This window comes from Mizuhopecten yessoensis, unplaced genomic scaffold (genome assembly GCF_002113885.1).
Source record: "Mizuhopecten yessoensis strain PY_sf001 unplaced genomic scaffold, ASM211388v2 scaffold9035, whole genome shotgun sequence".
Lineage (NCBI taxonomy): Eukaryota > Metazoa > Mollusca > Bivalvia > Pectinida > Pectinidae > Mizuhopecten > Mizuhopecten yessoensis.
In genome coordinates, this window is record NW_018407846.1 from 216,712 (window position 1) to 234,844 (window position 18,133).

At 36.0% G+C, this 18,133-nt stretch overlaps 1 protein-coding gene across 4 annotated transcripts in view; it reads right to left on the reverse strand.

The window, feature by feature from the left end:
* LOC110457180 (angiotensin-converting enzyme-like) overlaps nucleotides 1–17,744 on the reverse strand; it is a 32,607-nt gene extending 14,863 nt beyond the window's left edge. For 3 of the 4 annotated variants that reach the window (XM_021508332.1, XM_021508331.1, XM_021508328.1), the window contains exons 1-7: nucleotides 17,381–17,744; nucleotides 6,509–6,676; nucleotides 5,157–5,250; nucleotides 3,967–4,110; nucleotides 2,559–2,750; nucleotides 2,067–2,164; nucleotides 1,446–1,615 (exon numbers count right to left, since the gene is read on the reverse strand). In XM_021508332.1, the coding sequence (XP_021364007.1) occupies nucleotides 1,446–1,615; nucleotides 2,067–2,164; nucleotides 2,559–2,750; nucleotides 3,967–4,110; nucleotides 5,157–5,250; nucleotides 6,509–6,676; nucleotides 17,381–17,569 (1,055 nt within the window). In that variant the 5' untranslated portion in view covers nucleotides 17,570–17,744. Of the gene's footprint in view, nucleotides 1–549; nucleotides 675–1,445; nucleotides 1,616–2,066; nucleotides 2,165–2,558; nucleotides 2,751–3,966; nucleotides 4,111–5,156; nucleotides 5,251–6,508; nucleotides 6,677–17,380 lie in introns of all 4 variants that reach the window. The other variant, XM_021508329.1, reaches the window with a different exon arrangement.
* Between the last annotated feature and the right edge of the window lie 389 nt (nucleotides 17,745–18,133).

The following is an 18,133-nucleotide window of genomic DNA, read 5'->3' on the forward strand; positions in this document are numbered from 1 at the left end:
GAACGCAGAAAAATTGCATAAAAATATGTTTAATTTTTTTGCTGAAATGGAACCGCTGACATGGCAACCAATAACGTACAATTATTATTTTCCCTGTCCAGTAAAGGCTTGTGAATATAAAAGCCAATATTTGTTTTCAATTTTCAAAGGAAATGTCTTGTTTATAAGGTTGCAGTCGTTTGGTGATTTTGCATTCAATGAAACACAATGAATTACACAAAAGAGAAATTAACTAAATAAAACAAAATACCTTATTTATGAAAATTATCAGTACTGTTGTGATGGAATGGTTTCTACTAAGCTGCTACTAATTATTAGTTGGAAACAAAATATGTAACAATATTCCCACCAACACCATAACTTTAACATTGCCAACCATGCAAAGCTGCTTTTACTAATTGACCGTCCTGCAGCAAAACCAAAATTATCTGCCCGCCAACATCATTTTGATTAGTCAATAGCCTTACCGCCGAAGCCATTTCTATAACAAATCCACCAAGCTTGTGTTACACACGCACTTCCCTAGTTTCTGCCCTTATATAATAATACCTGGATTTGCACCATTTCTAAATGTATTTGGCAGCTTCTTGTAGGCAAGATAATACATCACGTGACCAATTTCGTGGTGGACTGTATTTAACTGCTGTTCTGTTAATGTTGTACACTGTTTTATCCTAAAACAAACGTTTTGTTAAATCAGCAAGGGCGATAACTCGTGTATCCATGATGTAAAAAGTAGAAAATAGCCTTAAAGCTGACAGTGCACGTTAAAACTCCCAGGTGTGAAGTCAACAATGTGAAATTTGATAATAGAACCGTTCTCATGGAAATGATAGAATTTCACACAGGAGGTTATAACTAGTTGGATATCTTAAACGTAGGCATTAACGTTCGTCGTATGTCTCCGTCTTTCAGAGCCGTTTTCGGGGGTTTTGGGGGGAGGGGGGCAGGGATCGTGCATTATATTTTAATTGGACGTATTTTACTACATTTTGTACTATTTCCACTATTCTTAAATAAATGCTAACTTCGATGTGTTCAATTTTAATTTTATTCAACTGATCTGATACAAAATGTCGTGAAAGTGTTTTATATATATATATATATACATTGTATATATATATATATATATATAGTACAGTAGAATGATAACCGGTTCGACGGGTAATGCGATTTGTATACCCAGCGAGACCCATACTCGTTACCAAGCAAGGACCAAACTAAAATGTCGGCACTTCCTTAAAAACGCTAGTCGGAAGAGACGGGGAAGATCTCAAAACCAGAAACAAATATTTTGAAAAAGAAACCATTTTTTTTTTTAATTGTAAACTTTTTAACTTGCACTGTCAGCTTTAATAACATATTCACCTAAAGAGTGGAAAAGTGAGATCGTTCAATACGTAAATTGTTTACAGTTTTCCAGCGGTTCTGTAAAAGAGGCCTACCTGAAATCCTGTCCGTCGTAGAAGTCCCAGGCCGACGCGTGACACACTACTTCTCGGTCGGCCGGTTTTTCTAGCATTGATTTAGTCCAGAATCCTGCCGGCATAGGATCGAGACCGATTGAAGTGAAGAACTCTTCCGCAACTCGGTACATATGTGTGATGTTGTATCCCTGGTAAAAGACAACGATACTAAATAATAGAATACGGCACTTGCTAACCAGTTAATCTGTGATTTTCTTAACAGGAAGTTGAAGAAATGCATTAAAATTTTAACTTTGCATTAATGAAATTTGATTAATACATCAACTCACGATTGTATCCAATGCATGTGAACATTTGATTAAGTTCGTCGGGATGGAAAAAAATACTGAACTAAATCAAACTATTGAAAAATAGGTTTGTTTCTTTGGATTTTAGAAATGCTCAAAGAAAAATGATTTACTACGCAGTAACAATGTACATTACTCTTAAAATTCTTCCAAAAAAATAACCAAAACAATGATGGTAACCAATCTACTGATTAAAATAAAGTTTATGATGTTGATCAGAGGCGTAGCAGTCATCAGCATTTGTTCTCTTAGAGTTAATTCCTAGATTCCGAGAGTGATAACATTTGATTACCTTTTCCAACATTTTGGCTGTGATATCCACGCTGGTAGCGTCAGGGTAGGGCTCCACAAGGTCGTATATATTGCCCCAATCCTGTGACCACATGTTACCTACGAATACAAAATAACTCGGAATGCATTTGTCGTCGGGAAAGCAACCGGTGTTTGGCGAATACAGAACTCAATTACTAGTAATTCCACATGTACAATTCTCACATTAGCGATTAAGTAATAAGTTTCATGCCCAGGTGTGTGGGATAGGGAAATTCCACTAAATGGGTTTTCATATTTGTTTAAACCCCAGGCTTACAAAGGATTTTGAACTTATTTGAAAATCAAGAGAGTTGAACTGAAATTCCCTATATTACACACCGTTGCAGAAAAAAGTTTTTTTTCTCTTATTGCAATCAACAGAATTTGCTCAAAAACCAGAAAAGACGTCGCAATTTCTATATCGCAGCACCAAAATATAACGCCACAAACGTTATTTTTTTTAAATGTTTACCAAACAAATGAGCGGGGATGTGTCCATTATCCGGAAAGTACTGCTTTCCGTATTTGTTCATCAACTTCCGGCGGACGTAGGCGTGGAGCTGTTCATATAATGGACGTAACTGTTCATACAGGTTTTTAACGTCCTCCTCAAAAGATGGCGTCTCATACCACGATCTCCAGTATTCACCAGTGTCATTGTAACCTGCATATAAAAGTCAGAATAACATGCAGCATTCCTTGTTATTTACTTGTCAATATAAATAAGATAATATTTAATATGTTAATATCACCAGCCTTTAACTCGAAGTTGTGCGTCAATTTATTATTTTTTGTTTGATTGAATTTGTTAACTGTTTTACTGAGATGAGATGACTTACTTATGTATGCATTTCAATTCAGAAGGTATAACAGCTGATACATCATATAGACATGGCATAGGAAAGTCAATGTGAATATATGTATTACAAGACTTTATTCCATGTGAAATTTCATCGAGAGCGCGTAAAATCGTAAACTTCTAAAAGACTTTGATTCTTTGTCCTGTCTAAGAAGGTATCTCGTCCATCATAGGTTGTTATTACATCATGTAAAAACATGTATTGATAAGTCACTTCTGTTAATTAAAGAACGCCTTTGTATACTTGCATTAATTTATGTTATAAATCCGTGATTTATGTTTCTTTCAGAAATATTAAATATCTATCAATAAAGAATAATCAATGCAAATATATGTAGCAGTGCGTCATTGTGGTGTAGTATAGTTTAATTAATGACTGTAAGAAAAGTTCAATACAATTACAATTGGTTAGTTTCGGGGAAACAAGTAAATGCGCAGTCACTGACTGATTTGATAAGCCTGTTCTTCATTGTTTACTTCATCCAAAAACAAATGCTTGTGACATGTTACATTTTTATTTTTGTTGTAGTTTTTTATTTGTCAGCTAATGAAGCATGTAGACGGTTGTCAAAAGTGACTAGCAAACAACTAGAGATGTAAGTAGAAGAAAAGATACAGATTCCTCAAAGTGTTCATAGTGATGGGGGGGGGGGGGGGGGGGGGGGCTTCACGGAAGACACGGAAGAACACCTCTGATTATGCAAGGGGGCCTCATTAGTCGCCTCTTATAACAGCATGAAGTGGGTTACAGTAAGCTTAAGGCTATTCTATTCGTAATGAAGGATATAACAAATCTATAAATAAACACTATTGTATCCAGGTATCATGCATGATCATACCTATTTAAAGATGAGCATGTGCAGTCTACATCGTCTTACGAATACTGTATTAAATATATTAATATACAAATTTATAACAGTCAGTTGGTATAAAACATATTACATGTATATCGAAATCAAAAGTTTACGTCTTTGTATTTCATCATAATGGAATCAAAAATAGAAATGTGTATACGTCATACCACTGAAAGCAATGGCCTCATTCATGACGTTAACAAACTGTGTGTACTTCGACTTCATTTTCTTTCCCGATGCGTCACGCCATCCCTTCCAAGCAGCCAACAATTCCTGATAGTTTCTACTCCCTGCCATCAAGTCCGTCAGGCCTTGTGTCGTGAAAATAAAACAAACCTTCGTTATTCTAAATTGTATCATTCAAATGATAAATAAAAGGGCTGCTAAAGGTTGGAGATAGCACTGGGACTTGAAATTCTATCACTTGCGTACTTGGACCGACTTAAAGAGGTTTAGATCCGCGTACTGTTAAAAATTGCACCCCAATCCCCGTCCCACTTTACAAGAAATGGCATATCTAAGAGATGCTTGATTTAAAAAACTTCCGTAGTCCAGGATTAGTTTCATGATAATTGAATGAACAGATATACTAATGTAATGAAAATTTACAGACGTTCGAGGTACTAACATGTGCAGTAACCGCTTGGAGTCAAACTGTGAAATGCTACTTTATCAACGGTACATTCAATGAATTGCACCGTAACCCTACACAAAATACTGAAATAGTATCCGGTACTGCAGAGACCAACGCGGACCAGCTATAGATGGATTACGATTTATACAATCAATCAATCCACTTTATTGCATTTTTACATCCAATTTACAAGGATCAGAAGCAACATGGTGTCTCCGGCTCTTTCGGTCTCAGAAGGAATTCCAAATGAATATTCATGTATTGTTATTATTATTATTCAGGCAAGTATTGTCCCTTAAATAACGAGTATTAGACATAAGCTGGTGTGGGTGTGGGTGTGCATGTGTTTGAGAGGAAAACGAATTACCACATTTTATATATTTAAGCATTGTACATAGCTATCGGAAATAGAAGAAGACTGATATAGGCAAAGCCTGTTGTCGTTGTCTTATTCTTTTGTCAATACTGTTCTAATATCTTCTTTAATGTTAACTTATATGTTTGTATTATATATGTATTGTCAATGAAATACTTTTGAAATTGAAAAAAAAGGAAGAAACAATCAGTTCTGAATACAGTGATATATCGAGTGTGTATCTCGAATACCCCGTTTATCTAAAACAATAGATCACGATAGCCTCAACATTGGGTAGCTGGTATCATCGATTAATGTTTCAATAATGAATGTATTATGTTCCTTGATTCAGCACAATAGTAACTCACCTGGTTCGAGAGACAAACATCCTTTACCGAACTCTGGAAGACACGCCTTGCCGGTACTGTATATACCCGTTAACTCGGCCTCCAATGTGGATATCTGGGAGAAACAATGATATAGATCATGTATCTTGGTTTAACACAATTCATTGAAAGCTTTCTATTTAATTGACAATCACTGATCATTTGAATTTCTTGCAATTGTGATACAAGAAAAAAACACAAAGCTTCATCGAGTTTTCATTCTGTACTTATGCGTTTTCTCTATGGAGCATTTGCTTATCATCAAGAATCATCAACGAGCTACACAAAAATAATTTTAAATGATGAGACATCTCCTGGTAAACAGAAAGTCTTTCACTGCAAGTTATGTCCGTTTACAAAAGTTAATAATCCTCTGATAGCTAGTATATGGCGTCACAATCCGGAACCTGATAGTACATTATGTAACTTACTGTGAACAGGTGAGCATCGCTCAGAAAAATACACACAGACAAGCAAAGCTAAGGAAAATCTAGTGAACATCGCTCATACAAATATAGCCAGGTGAGAATCGCTTAGACAAATATAGCCAGGTGAGAACCGCTTAGACAAATTCAGCTTTTAAATATTTAAACGCTGTTAAAAGGATTACCATATAAACATATTGAATTGATATTGTACGAGAGGGTAATTTGAAATTGGTGGATCGTAGTTGACCTATAAACGCTCATGGATTGGTCCGGAAACATCATGTCGGGTGTCTCAGGGGTTGTAGATTTAATTTAATTTGGAAGGATTTCTAAGATACAAATGCAAAAACCCTTTTTACAATAAACAATTTTTCGCTAGACTTGTAACATTTTGCTTTTTATTATTCTGTTTTTGCTATCATTTGAAGACCGTTTAGTCTTTTTCAAGATCTATCTGTTCTGATAACCCTTTTTAGGTACTTTCATATTTTAGTGGTTTTGGGGTGATCGAACTATAACTTAATATAGCATCAACCGTGTGACCAATAAGTTATTACTGTGAAGTTTGAAACTGCCGAGTCCTTTTGAATAATAGCTTTATTAGTTGTATCAATATTACAAACGAATTCTGTATAAGAATATTTTCCAAATTATGGCATATTTAGCAATAGATTCGCTCCAATATGTGTCTGTACTGCTTATATCTAATTTGTGCTGAAATTGTTTTCACCAATCTCTTTAGTACGATTATTACATATAGCTGCCCAGTACTTCAGCACAAATGTAGTCATTATTCTCCTGTTATTGACAACACTGATTTGTCAGTTAAGCCGGCATGTTCTTTTTCACAATAAAGCAAGCGAAATGTTCCTTTTAGCCAAACATCACCGACATGTGTTTACTTACTGATTTCAGTTTCTCTGTGTCGTTGATAGCTGCAAACCCAATGTCAACAAGCTTCTTGAATTGTCTTTTAACGCTTGCGTTAGTGTATGTGTTCCAGTTTGAAAATCTGGTGGTGATGTTCCTAGCAACTTCCTTAGAGAATGCGGCATACTCTAAATTGGATGCCGTCTACAACAAACAATTGGTGATCTTATATTTCGAAATAGTAAAATTAATTCTCAAGCCCAGATACATTTGCGCTACCACAGATTTTACATACTATTTATCCAAATCTCAAACGCCTGTTAATGTATTTGCCATAGAGGAAATATTTGTTTTTCTGATATATAAATATTTTCAATATAAACCAGGTATCAATCTCGTTAGAATTTATTATGATTTCTATCCAATCCCGTGATTTATATTCTCAAAAATAATCTCCTCTCTGAAGTTTATAGGTTATACTTGAGAATAGAAAATCTGTATTGAATATAAATCTTATCGAATCATTCCTGGTCCGAGACCATCTGTAGGATTTACGGTATAGTCTTTGGTGATGGTGAGGAAGTGATGGACGGGCAGGAATGGTTTAGTTTTATTTAGTTTAACATCCTGTTAACAGGTCAGGTCATCTAAGGACGTGCCTCCATGTAAGTGTGTTTGCCTCCTTGTGATAGCGCGGATCTGATGCAGAATCATGCCGAAGGTGCCCATCACAGCATTCCGCCCAGCAGGCAGGGGTTAGGAAATTAAATGTATAGCACACAACAGAAGATAACTATGTGATAAATATGTCAGCTTGAAACTAGATTGTTATAGATCATCTGTGTATTTAAGAAGTCGGTGAACAAGTAGTCCCTCACTGATTGATTTACAACAACACTGTTTATTTCATTTTGGTATGTTTTATACCTTGTATAAATCCCGTGAGAAAAGATGGTTTCGGAGGTATCCTATTTACAACAATAAAGTACGGACCGACCCTTCACTGGTAAGACGTCAATCCACTCATGGTTAGTTTATTGATATTGTAAATACCGGTTTGTCAAATTGTATGTAACTTTAAGGTCAAACAAATAATTTAAACAGTTATTTTAGCAATATTCATATTAAGTACTTTTCTTGCTAACTACTGGAAACCACTTATAGCACATCTTTATACATTACTATGGTGGCCGGTAAGGAGGTAATTACGAATCTCGTAATCACTCGCTCTCCACCTAAAGTCGACAACGAGACAGCACGAGGATACAACGGCAAGAGTGCGAGTACACGATGTATGACGGCAAGGGAGCGAGAACGCGAGAACGCGAGAACAAGACGGCAAAGGAGCGAGAATACGACGGCGACCGATCGCGAGGGATTTTAATTTCGCTCCCTCGCCGTCGTATTCTCGCACTCTCGCGTTCTCGCGTTCACGCCACCATGCTGTCGAATTGAGGTCGCGGAAGTGAGTGTAGGTCTGCAGTAAAACGTAGGTATACAGTAAAGTGTAAGTCTACAGTACAGTATAGGTCTACAGTAAGGCGTAGGCCTACAGTACAGTATAGGTCCACAGTAAGGCGTAGGCCTTCAGTACAGTATATGTCTACAGTACGGCGTAGGCCTACAGTACAGTATAGGTATACAGTACGGCGTAGGCCTACATTACGGCGTAGGCCTACATTACGGCGTAGGCCTACATTACAGTATAGGTAAACAGTACGGCCTAGGCCTACAGTACAGTATAGGACAAAAGTAAGGCGTAGGCCTACAGTACCGTATATGTCTACAGTAAGGCGTAGGCATACAGTACAGCATAGGTATACAGTACGGCGTAGGCCTACGGTACGGCGTAGGCCTACATTACAGTATAGGTAAACAGTACGGCCTAGGCCTACAGTACAGTATATGTCTTCAGTAAGGCGTAGGCCTTCAGTACAGTATATGTCTACAGTACAGCGTAGGCCTACAGTACGGCGTAGGCCTACATTACAGTATAGGTATACAGTACGGCCTAGGCCTACAGTACAGTATATGTCTACAGTAAGGCGTAGGCCTTCAGTACAGTATATGTCTACAGTAAGGCGTAGGCCTACAGTACAGTATAGGTATACAGTACGGCGTAGGCCTACAGTACAGTATAGGTATACAGTACGGCGTAGGCCTACATTACAGAATAGGTATACAGTACGGCCTAGGCCTACAGTACAGTATATGTCCACAGTAAGGCGTAGGCCTTCAGTACAGTATAGGTATACAGGACGGACTAGGCCTACAGTACGGCGTAGGCCTACATTACAGTATAGGTATATAGTACGGCGTAGGTCTACAATACAGTATAGATCTACAGTACGGCGTAGGCCTACAGTACAGTATAGGTATACAGTAAGGAGTATGTCTACATAACCCTAACGTTTACTGTGCTGTCGGGACAATTTAACCAACTATAAATAGGCTACTAAAGAAATTGTAACCAACTCTAAGCAAAAAATTAAGTTGAATATAAACGTGCTACTAGAGAAAAATAAACCAATGCTGAACGTCCCACAAAATACAATGACATAAGGGCTTCACTTGATGGAAGTGAATTCGAGAAATGAATACGCTTATATAGGGACTGATTAGTTGGAAATAGTAAATTATGCCTACGGCCATAAACACGACAATGTTATACCAGGCCACACGGTCAAACAAACAAGTAGGTCAGACAGACATGCGGGTAGAAAACAAAGTAACATGGAGAAGAAAGGGATACCACTATATATAGTGTCCCCAGGGAGGGTTACAATCCGTACCTCCACATAGTGACGGTAACCCTCGGTATGCAACAATAGGGAAAGTCTTCCGAAAGGAATCAACGGAAGAACATTGACCTTAACACCTTTTACAAAATCAGCCAACTAAGGCTGATGTACAAATCAACGCATCACCATCGCGACGGTAAGTCCTAACTGTGCCACAATATCATAAAATGGTTTCAAATGTTTGGAGGACGTTTATAAATCATATGACCTAACTATATAAAGTATATAACCATATAACCAGTATGGATATAAAGTAGATGCTAAGTATTCCTCGATAGCATAATTACTGTCGGGCTGTCACTGGATCCCATAAATAATGCAATGATCTCATAAAATGTATAGACACGTACATAAAGGTAAGGAATGTATGTATACGCATTAATGTCTACACACCTTCTCTATTATTCAATTGTGCCAATCATTTTGTCCTTTGATATCTCATTTACAATGTCAAATGTCAATTTGATCATTCTATATACGTTGCTTTACAAAGATTTTGCATAACTGAAATATCATATGTGAAACATCAACATAACAATGATTGTAACAGACCGAACCGGAAACCAGGATGCCGCGAGTTTGGTATAAACCGTGGTCATATATCAATATTAACAGATCCCAACAAAAACATGTCACACAAGTCGTTTCCTGATTGGTGCTGCATCTGTGTTACATATCAATGTTCAATCACCAATAACGCCAAAGTCATAACAAACATCAGGAAATGACACTAATATGTAGGTCATGACCTTTTTTCATTTCACAATGCTTATCAGTCGGTAATAACGTGTATCTTACTCTCATGAGTATACTACGTTCACCAATCGTAACCCAACAGTTGCCGCCATGAACTTTCTTACTGGGAGGTATGTTTTGTCCTTGCGGGATAGGAAGGCTGGTGTTTTATTACACTCACGAGTGTGGCTTGTCGCTACCCCGGTTTTCGATTCGGGGACATGATATTTCCAGGATTGTACAAAGATTTAAGTAGCTATTGATTCGAACAGGATGTATATGACAGCATCGTCCATGAAGCAGAAGGCACTTACCCTTCTATAACACCGTGTCTTAATAATCTTGTAGGCTTTGCGATTGTCTCAATGTCAAATTTAAATTTAAATTTAGCTATCTCGAATAAGGTTAAATTGATTAAGCAACGATGATTTGTGATCCTCAGGAAGTGACACTAGTTCGCACCACATCCCTCCCAGGCTTTGCTTCCCGAATACAAGGCAGATAACGCCGTAACCGATGTTATACTGCCAAAGAAAATCCTATCACTGCAGTCAGAATGTAGGAACATTCCAAGGGCGATAGCAACTAGCCTTCGCCTATTTAAGCATAAATGTATGTATATCACCAGCCTTACGCTGTATATATTAAACAGATTATCAAAAGTGCAATGTGTATTATCCGACATTTTCATGATTAAGATCAGCTCCCGTCAAATTTTCAGACTGTGATTGCCTGTGGCCTTGGATTGTGCTGCAGTCTGCAACAAAATGACGACTGTGTGATCAAATACAGTAAGTTCCTTACAGAGGAGCAGCAACTTGACGAACATTCTTATACAGATTTAATATTGAACGTGCTTAGAATACCCTAACACGGCAGTACACACTGTTTGACTAAGGAGGCGCATTACACCTACATAAACTGGTGTAAACCCACATAACTGTCGTATAATGTTGCGCGAAAAGCCCTTATATGATTCAATGAATTTAAACAACAGTTATAATATTCATACTTTTAGCGAAAATGGTAAAATTGTCCCGTCTAAAAAATAAATTAACTATGTTTTCATCGCGCTCAAACTAAATTTAGAAAGTATTGATTTTAAAAAAATCCAAAATGAAATACATGCTTCTAAATCACAGAATGATGCTTCGACTAAACTACAAGCGGGCCGATTTACACATTATTATCGCTTTATTTGTTGCGCCATACAGTTAGATGTGTTACTTGTACAAGTGTATATGTTGAGTGTGTTGTTACTCCGGTGTATATGATATTTACTGACAAAAGTCACAACAATTCTTAACAACTTCACACAAATAGTTATCCACTCAACTTTTCAAAATCTTGTTTTTTGACACCAAACAATTAAATTGCATCACATCATGACGTTCGGAAACAACCAATGTCCATATGGACACGGGTATGTGTACGATTCTACTGATTAATGCCTTTAACACATGCGTCAATATGTTCAGAGAAACAGGATGAACAGTTTCAGAATCCATTTAAATTAAACAGGGTTGGTTTAATACGCTTGACGTATCACTCGCCAGTAGATGTTACTGAGTACAAGGACATCAGTAATGTGTTATTGTGGCTTTCCCATGCAAGGTTAGTCATGTTACTTGTAACAACTAAACAACAAACTACTTAGTTAGCCATGGTCAGTCATATCCGCTCGTGCTGCAAAACAGTACTACATACGTCACCATCTTTACGTGAGAGAAAAAAATATATATATAGGTGTGAAAATGTTTCAAGGAAAATGATATATTGTCGTTTTGTTTTAGTGAATATTTAACACCACAGTGAAATTTATCAGTTAAAGAAAACAAAATTCTGAAACTTACTAAATCTACAATTATATTTTAACATTATGTTGCGTTCATGAACTTTGTGAATGCAATAACTTAATTCTTAAAATTTGACTCATTTTATTTTATTATATAGTATATCTTAAAATTACCTGCTTCTCAACACATCGTTAATCTCAGCGTGATTCAAATAACGAACAGAAAAAGTAGAACAATGCATCAACGCTACGGTAAGACACCTTACAATGAAACAACAACTACGACACTGAAGTTGTCCGCACTGTAATTAATTCATCTCAAAGGTTCGTAAAGAGCTAATATATATGTACTGTCAGGATGTTGCTGTATGAAATATGTCGGAGATACAACGCGGATTACTTTAGAGAGTAATTTCATGCAAATCAAGTCGACCTTGAATAACAAACAGTTAGTCTACGCTCACTTAAGGTAAGATTTGGTTGGACATTTGAATAGATGATTAGATTGACTTGGGTGATTTATATGGATAGTGAACATATTCAGTACACATATCTACAATTTATTTGATAGACTGAACGAACGTATCTCTTTAAAGCAGAGAAATGTTGGACAGTTATTGTTTATTCGTTTTTTACAATAATGAATAACTGTAACATAATTCCATTTCTATTTCACATACAAACATGCCACACAAAATTTGACGCTTACCCACAAATGAACAATATCAAAACAACTGTTTTAAGTAATGATAATTCATTTCGTTAAATTGATACCTAGTTTTATGAAATATATACAATAACGTTAAAAGTTTGAAGCAATGGCTGTTAGCCTATAACAGAGTTACGATACGATGTCCCTCGCAAATGATCACGCTCAATTTCAATGAAATATATTTATATGAAATCGCATGACATGAAACGAAATTTATATACATAATATGTAAATAAATGTCCACATCAAAGAATAGTTGTTACAAATGAAGTCGATCCCGCGTCTACAATTAAAATGTTGACAAACGTTCTAGATCCCACGGCTGACCAGGGCCGCTTTACAATCATCTAAAGTAAATGGTTTTGATGTCTGGTCAATCTCCTATTTCGGCCGGTTATGGGCACCGGCTAAGATAGCTAAAATAAACAACACTGGTAGGCAGCTCATCTTTAAATTAAAACAGCTTTCAGCTCATAGCTTTCTGTGTTATTTAATCTGTAAACTTCCGGGATCCTGTTTCAGTGGTTCATACAATGTAGCTACATGTATCATATAGGAACATTTGGAAAACAAAAAATATTAGTTTTAGTTGTTTGTGTGATATTTAAATCAGCTCGGTATTGCCAATTTACTCTATTTATTTGGTACATGTTCCCGTGCTCGGAGAGCATGCATTTATAAATGGACTGTACTGTTCTCTTACTGACACCAAATCTCACCAAGCATACACGCAACACCTTACCTGTAACGTGAGACGACACCGTCCCATATACGCCTTGTTACTAATTTTTGTAAAAGGATTTTTTATGATGTTATGAACATAGTTATGGGTAGGTGGATTTTGTCAAAGTGATGAATTTCGTCATTGTCTGTCTTTGCTAAATTTTTCTTTTAATGTTTGACAGTGCAGTTTTGGTCAGTAAATATCTTGCTTCTACACTTGTTATTACATTCCTTTTGATAACGCTTATCTTCCTGATGGAACAGGGGTGGTCTAAGAATCCCACATATGACCTTAATGTGTTTCTCCCTTCTCCTATATCTCAACATTTGGCTCTCTTCAACCACTGTCTCCCGGAGAAAGATAAACAATTTAATTCCATAGTATAATAAATAGGTCAGTGGTCTGGTCTTGTCTCGGTATGGTTTTGTCCTCATCTTATCCTCCATGTGTTATTGTTGTTATAACACTGGGTATAACAACGATCAGTAAATGTTAAAATTGTTCTTGTTCCAAATCCTCAATACCGTGTTAATAACATGGACCAACATCCACTTTCTTATACGTCTAGCTAAAGGATGTAGAGTCGATGTAGCGGGTGCGGAAATCAATTATCTGAAATCTGTGATGATTTTCAACAGCGCGTGGGGGAAGAGGGAAACAACACCAAGCAGCACCCATTGTTGATGCAATCTGCCAAAGTAATTAATCCTAATACATTCATAGTTCGCCTTACATAGTAAAACAATATCATGAACGAAAATATAAAAAAAACTAATTATTTTGGAGGTACTATAAAACATAGTCTAGCGCAGTGTCGAAAGCTGATGTTAATAAATCATGATAGTTTAGTTCATTAGTCAATAACGCATAACTTAGACAGGGTAAAACAATATTCAGTTTTATACTTATGTGACAGGTCAGCAACCATAACCCGACTGTTGGGAAAATAGCCCCTACTTCGTCATGTTATTATTCCTCCAATGATAATTGTAAATTAAATGTGTAGTTACATCATTTGCTGTGGAAACAAAACATTAGACAAAAGATATTATATGTATATGTGTAATTGCGTATCCATACATTATACTGAAATGCATAAATATATAATTAGACAATCCGATATCATTACGATTAGGTACCTGACGAGACACATACTACAATTGTCATGTACAAAGTGATCAGTTGTTTGTTGACCTCCATTAATTACAGGCATATAAAAATGTTAATCAGACTTTCCCAGGTTTTAATGGTATAAAACCTCGTTATAAAGTGTCAGGTAAGTTTAAAGTTACTAAGATATTCAGCGCGAACAAATTCAGCGTAATTAAGAGTCCATAACTCGGAAAAGAAATGTAAGATAAAAGTGTTTGCCGAACTTGTCCGAGTTTTTACGTAAATTAACCTTCTTACTAAGGTTGATGTTAATCCATTGATATAAAACTTGCTAACCTAGTACATTGGAGTTATCAAGAAACGATAACACTAGTGCACTAGCTTGTGAGCTTGAGATCAACCATTTGTGTAGTGGGGTTAACTGCACTTCCCACCGACACTGTACATCAAAGTCTAAACTCAAAACTTTACTTCAAATCAGTGTGTTTGATTGAGGTAATCAACCCTTTCCTAGCTTTGACGGTAAATGACATTCCTATACATTTTGGAGTTAAATTGTCAATAACTACTCAGTATATATCGAGAGGTCACTGTACGCCCGTTCACGTGATACTTTAATTCACCCCTCCTTAGAAGGACGTAGAAAAAGTCTTTCGATACTTTACAAAGAGTGTTTTATGTAAATGATAGCTAGTTATTGTTGAAAACTTGTTACGTTCAACAGATCTGACCAATTTTGTATTTTTTAACGGCGATTAGTATCATAATCCTATGATTGCGATTGTAAATTAAAAAGGAAGCGTAAAACATGCTAATTGCGGGGACAAGTTGTATCAGCAAAACTGCAAAAGACAATATACCGCTGATAAAGATACAATTTGAAGGTAGGTTACATCCTCCCTTAGGCTAAATCAGCGGCTTAGTTTAAAAGACTCGTATCGCATGATATATGTCAGTATAATAGATAGGCATGAACATACAGTCTTAACATGTACGTAAGGGAACCAATTGGACATCAACTAGTTTCGCCCTTCGACGGTAAAATCTGTTTTTGCCCAATAATAAATTCTGAATTCTCCCTTTACATTTAAGGATGTACTCTTCTGAGGTTTCAGTCACGTTCAAGTCTCGTTTTGATCTAGTGTAACGGGTTTTTGTAATAATTAACAAATTATGATAGGTATAATAGCAAACACACATCTGGAAAAACAGGAAAAAAACTAGATGTCTGTTGTGTGTAGATCATTTTTTACAAGAATTTTTTAAAAATGACCAATTTGGCGGCCGTTTTGAAAAAGTGTATTTATGGGAATTTCTTGCGCTTCACAAAGGGCCAAAATTTCATTTTTTTTGACACTAGATTGATCAGTTAAATTGTCATTGTGTCACCATTTTTAATTGTAGCAGGTTCATTTTTGCTGAACAACTTTATGATGTTCAATATGATTAAAATAATATGCAAAAAAGTGGAAAGTTATATAATTATTATTGATATTTTTTTTTACGTATTAGGGTAACTGAAGCACTTTTGATTTTTGACCCCGAAAAAGGTGAAAAATAACAAATAATAATTGGACAAAAAAAGAAGCACACCGACCCCCCTTTTTGTGGCTGTTTTAGAAGAAACACTTTTTTTTTGATTCATTGAATACTAAAAAACGTTTATTACAGGATTTTTTTTATATCAAGCGTTTAATCTGCAAAAAATGGGGGAAAATGTGCAATTTTTCATTAAAAAATAAGGGGTAGGGGTAACTAAAATCGCATTTCTGAGTAAAATGAATAAGATTAAGAAATTTTACTTCCATAGTTTCAAAGAAATTATATTTTTATCAATTCTACAAACATTCATAGATATCTATGATAAACGAACACAACGACATATAGTTATTTTTTCCTTTTCTACTATGCCATTATCTCCTTTTCCAAAAATCAATATAAGAAAAAAAGTTTAATACAGGATTTTTTTTACTTCTCATAGGTGTACATCCTTAATTAATATGTATATGTTGTTTACAAATGTTTGTTGTTATGAAAAGTTCGCTCTCATCAAAGAGGCGAAAATTAAACTGAAGTGAAAATTTCGTGGTATACAAACATGTCGGAGCCTTTATAAAGCAGTCGGTTACATTGAGATTCAGTCTGATCATGAGCTATGGTTATCATTCCTATAGTCTTATACAAACTGTCATATTGATTTACCACTTTACCGAAACGTAAATTCAATGGCATTTACCGATCGATATTCAGGGATACAGAAAAGGAAACAAAAAACAAAAAAACAAAAATCAAAAAGAAACACGGAAACAAATTGGTTTGCGACCAATGAATCCAGATCAGAATTTAACTCCAGACATCATTAAACCACAATGGACCCTGTTTTATGGCATGCCCATTTAAAGGCGATTATGATAAAAAAAAAAAGACCACCTGTGTTCTATCAGGCAGTGTTCCACTATCAAAATGAATGTAAATTAATAATAAAAATGTGTCAAGGCGTCTACGGACCAATACTGCGCTGTGAAATAAATTAACAGAATTAGCAGAACTGACAATTCTCGACAAAATCCAACTACGTTTGCAGTTATAGACTGGCCCCCGTCTCTAGAATATTATAAGATATTAAATTATTTAGAAAAAAAATAACTCTAATAATTTTGATCACTTGGATGTCTGATCCCAAGTTCTAAACTAGGGGAGATAAACTAGTAGTAAAATGCAGTTTAGAATTTCTTCTTAAAAACTTAAAGGCTGGTAGCCAGTCTGTTGTAGTTACTGGCCACATTTATGAAACCTCCGACAAAATTGAGTTTATTGTGGTTATTTTGACAAGGTATATATTGGCCGATACAGATATATTTAGTTGAAGAAGAAGATGCATAAAGCAGACCAAAAACAGTGCAAGTGGGTTTTTTGGTGATGAAATGAGGACCAGCGAATGAAGGAAAATGTATTATATGAAAAGCTTTAATCGAATTAGAATTTTATATAAAAGAAAAAAATAAAGAAACAAAATTGAACACTTCACCATGATATCGAGATTTTCCTCTGTGATGTTGGTGTAATAATTCCAGGATGCTTTGACGTTTTTGTTTAAAACCATGCCAGCCTTCGCATTGTACTCTTCCAGGAATTGTACGCCCTCAGCTTCGGTACCAGCCTGGGCCCGTCCTAACCCCAGGGCCAGTGACGACACCACCACTGTAACAATCCACATTGTTTCACGGTAACGTTGTTTTTAGCACAACACTGTAGCTATGTTTCCTCCACGTTGATGAGGTGTAACGGCTCTTTGTAGTAAAACAGCCTAGCTATATAGGCTGGACTTTCTCTCCATGGTGTACCTGCGCACCTGTTCACTGTAAGATAATGCTCACAACATATGTACATGGATACTCACCACGCGCTTAATTTGCATATTAACAACAAGGTATCCGTCCGCATGTGGCGGTATACTACGTATAAGTATGTAAGACCTAAGCATATACTAGAGTAATACGATGGCTGGTTTCACACTTCACACAAAGTAGGAACATATACATTTTACAAAAATGTCAAACCACATAATGAATTTTAGTATTAATATTTTATATATCAATTGTAAAGTGAACTCCGTGACAAACCATTTACATAAATGTGATTAACGTCCTAGTACAAATCAAAAGCGGAGACTGACAATAATTAAAATCAAAAGCATTGACATTCGGCTCATTAAGACTACATACATGGGACGTGTATCCGGTGGGTAAGTAATACACTGTACAGTTCACATTAACTGTAT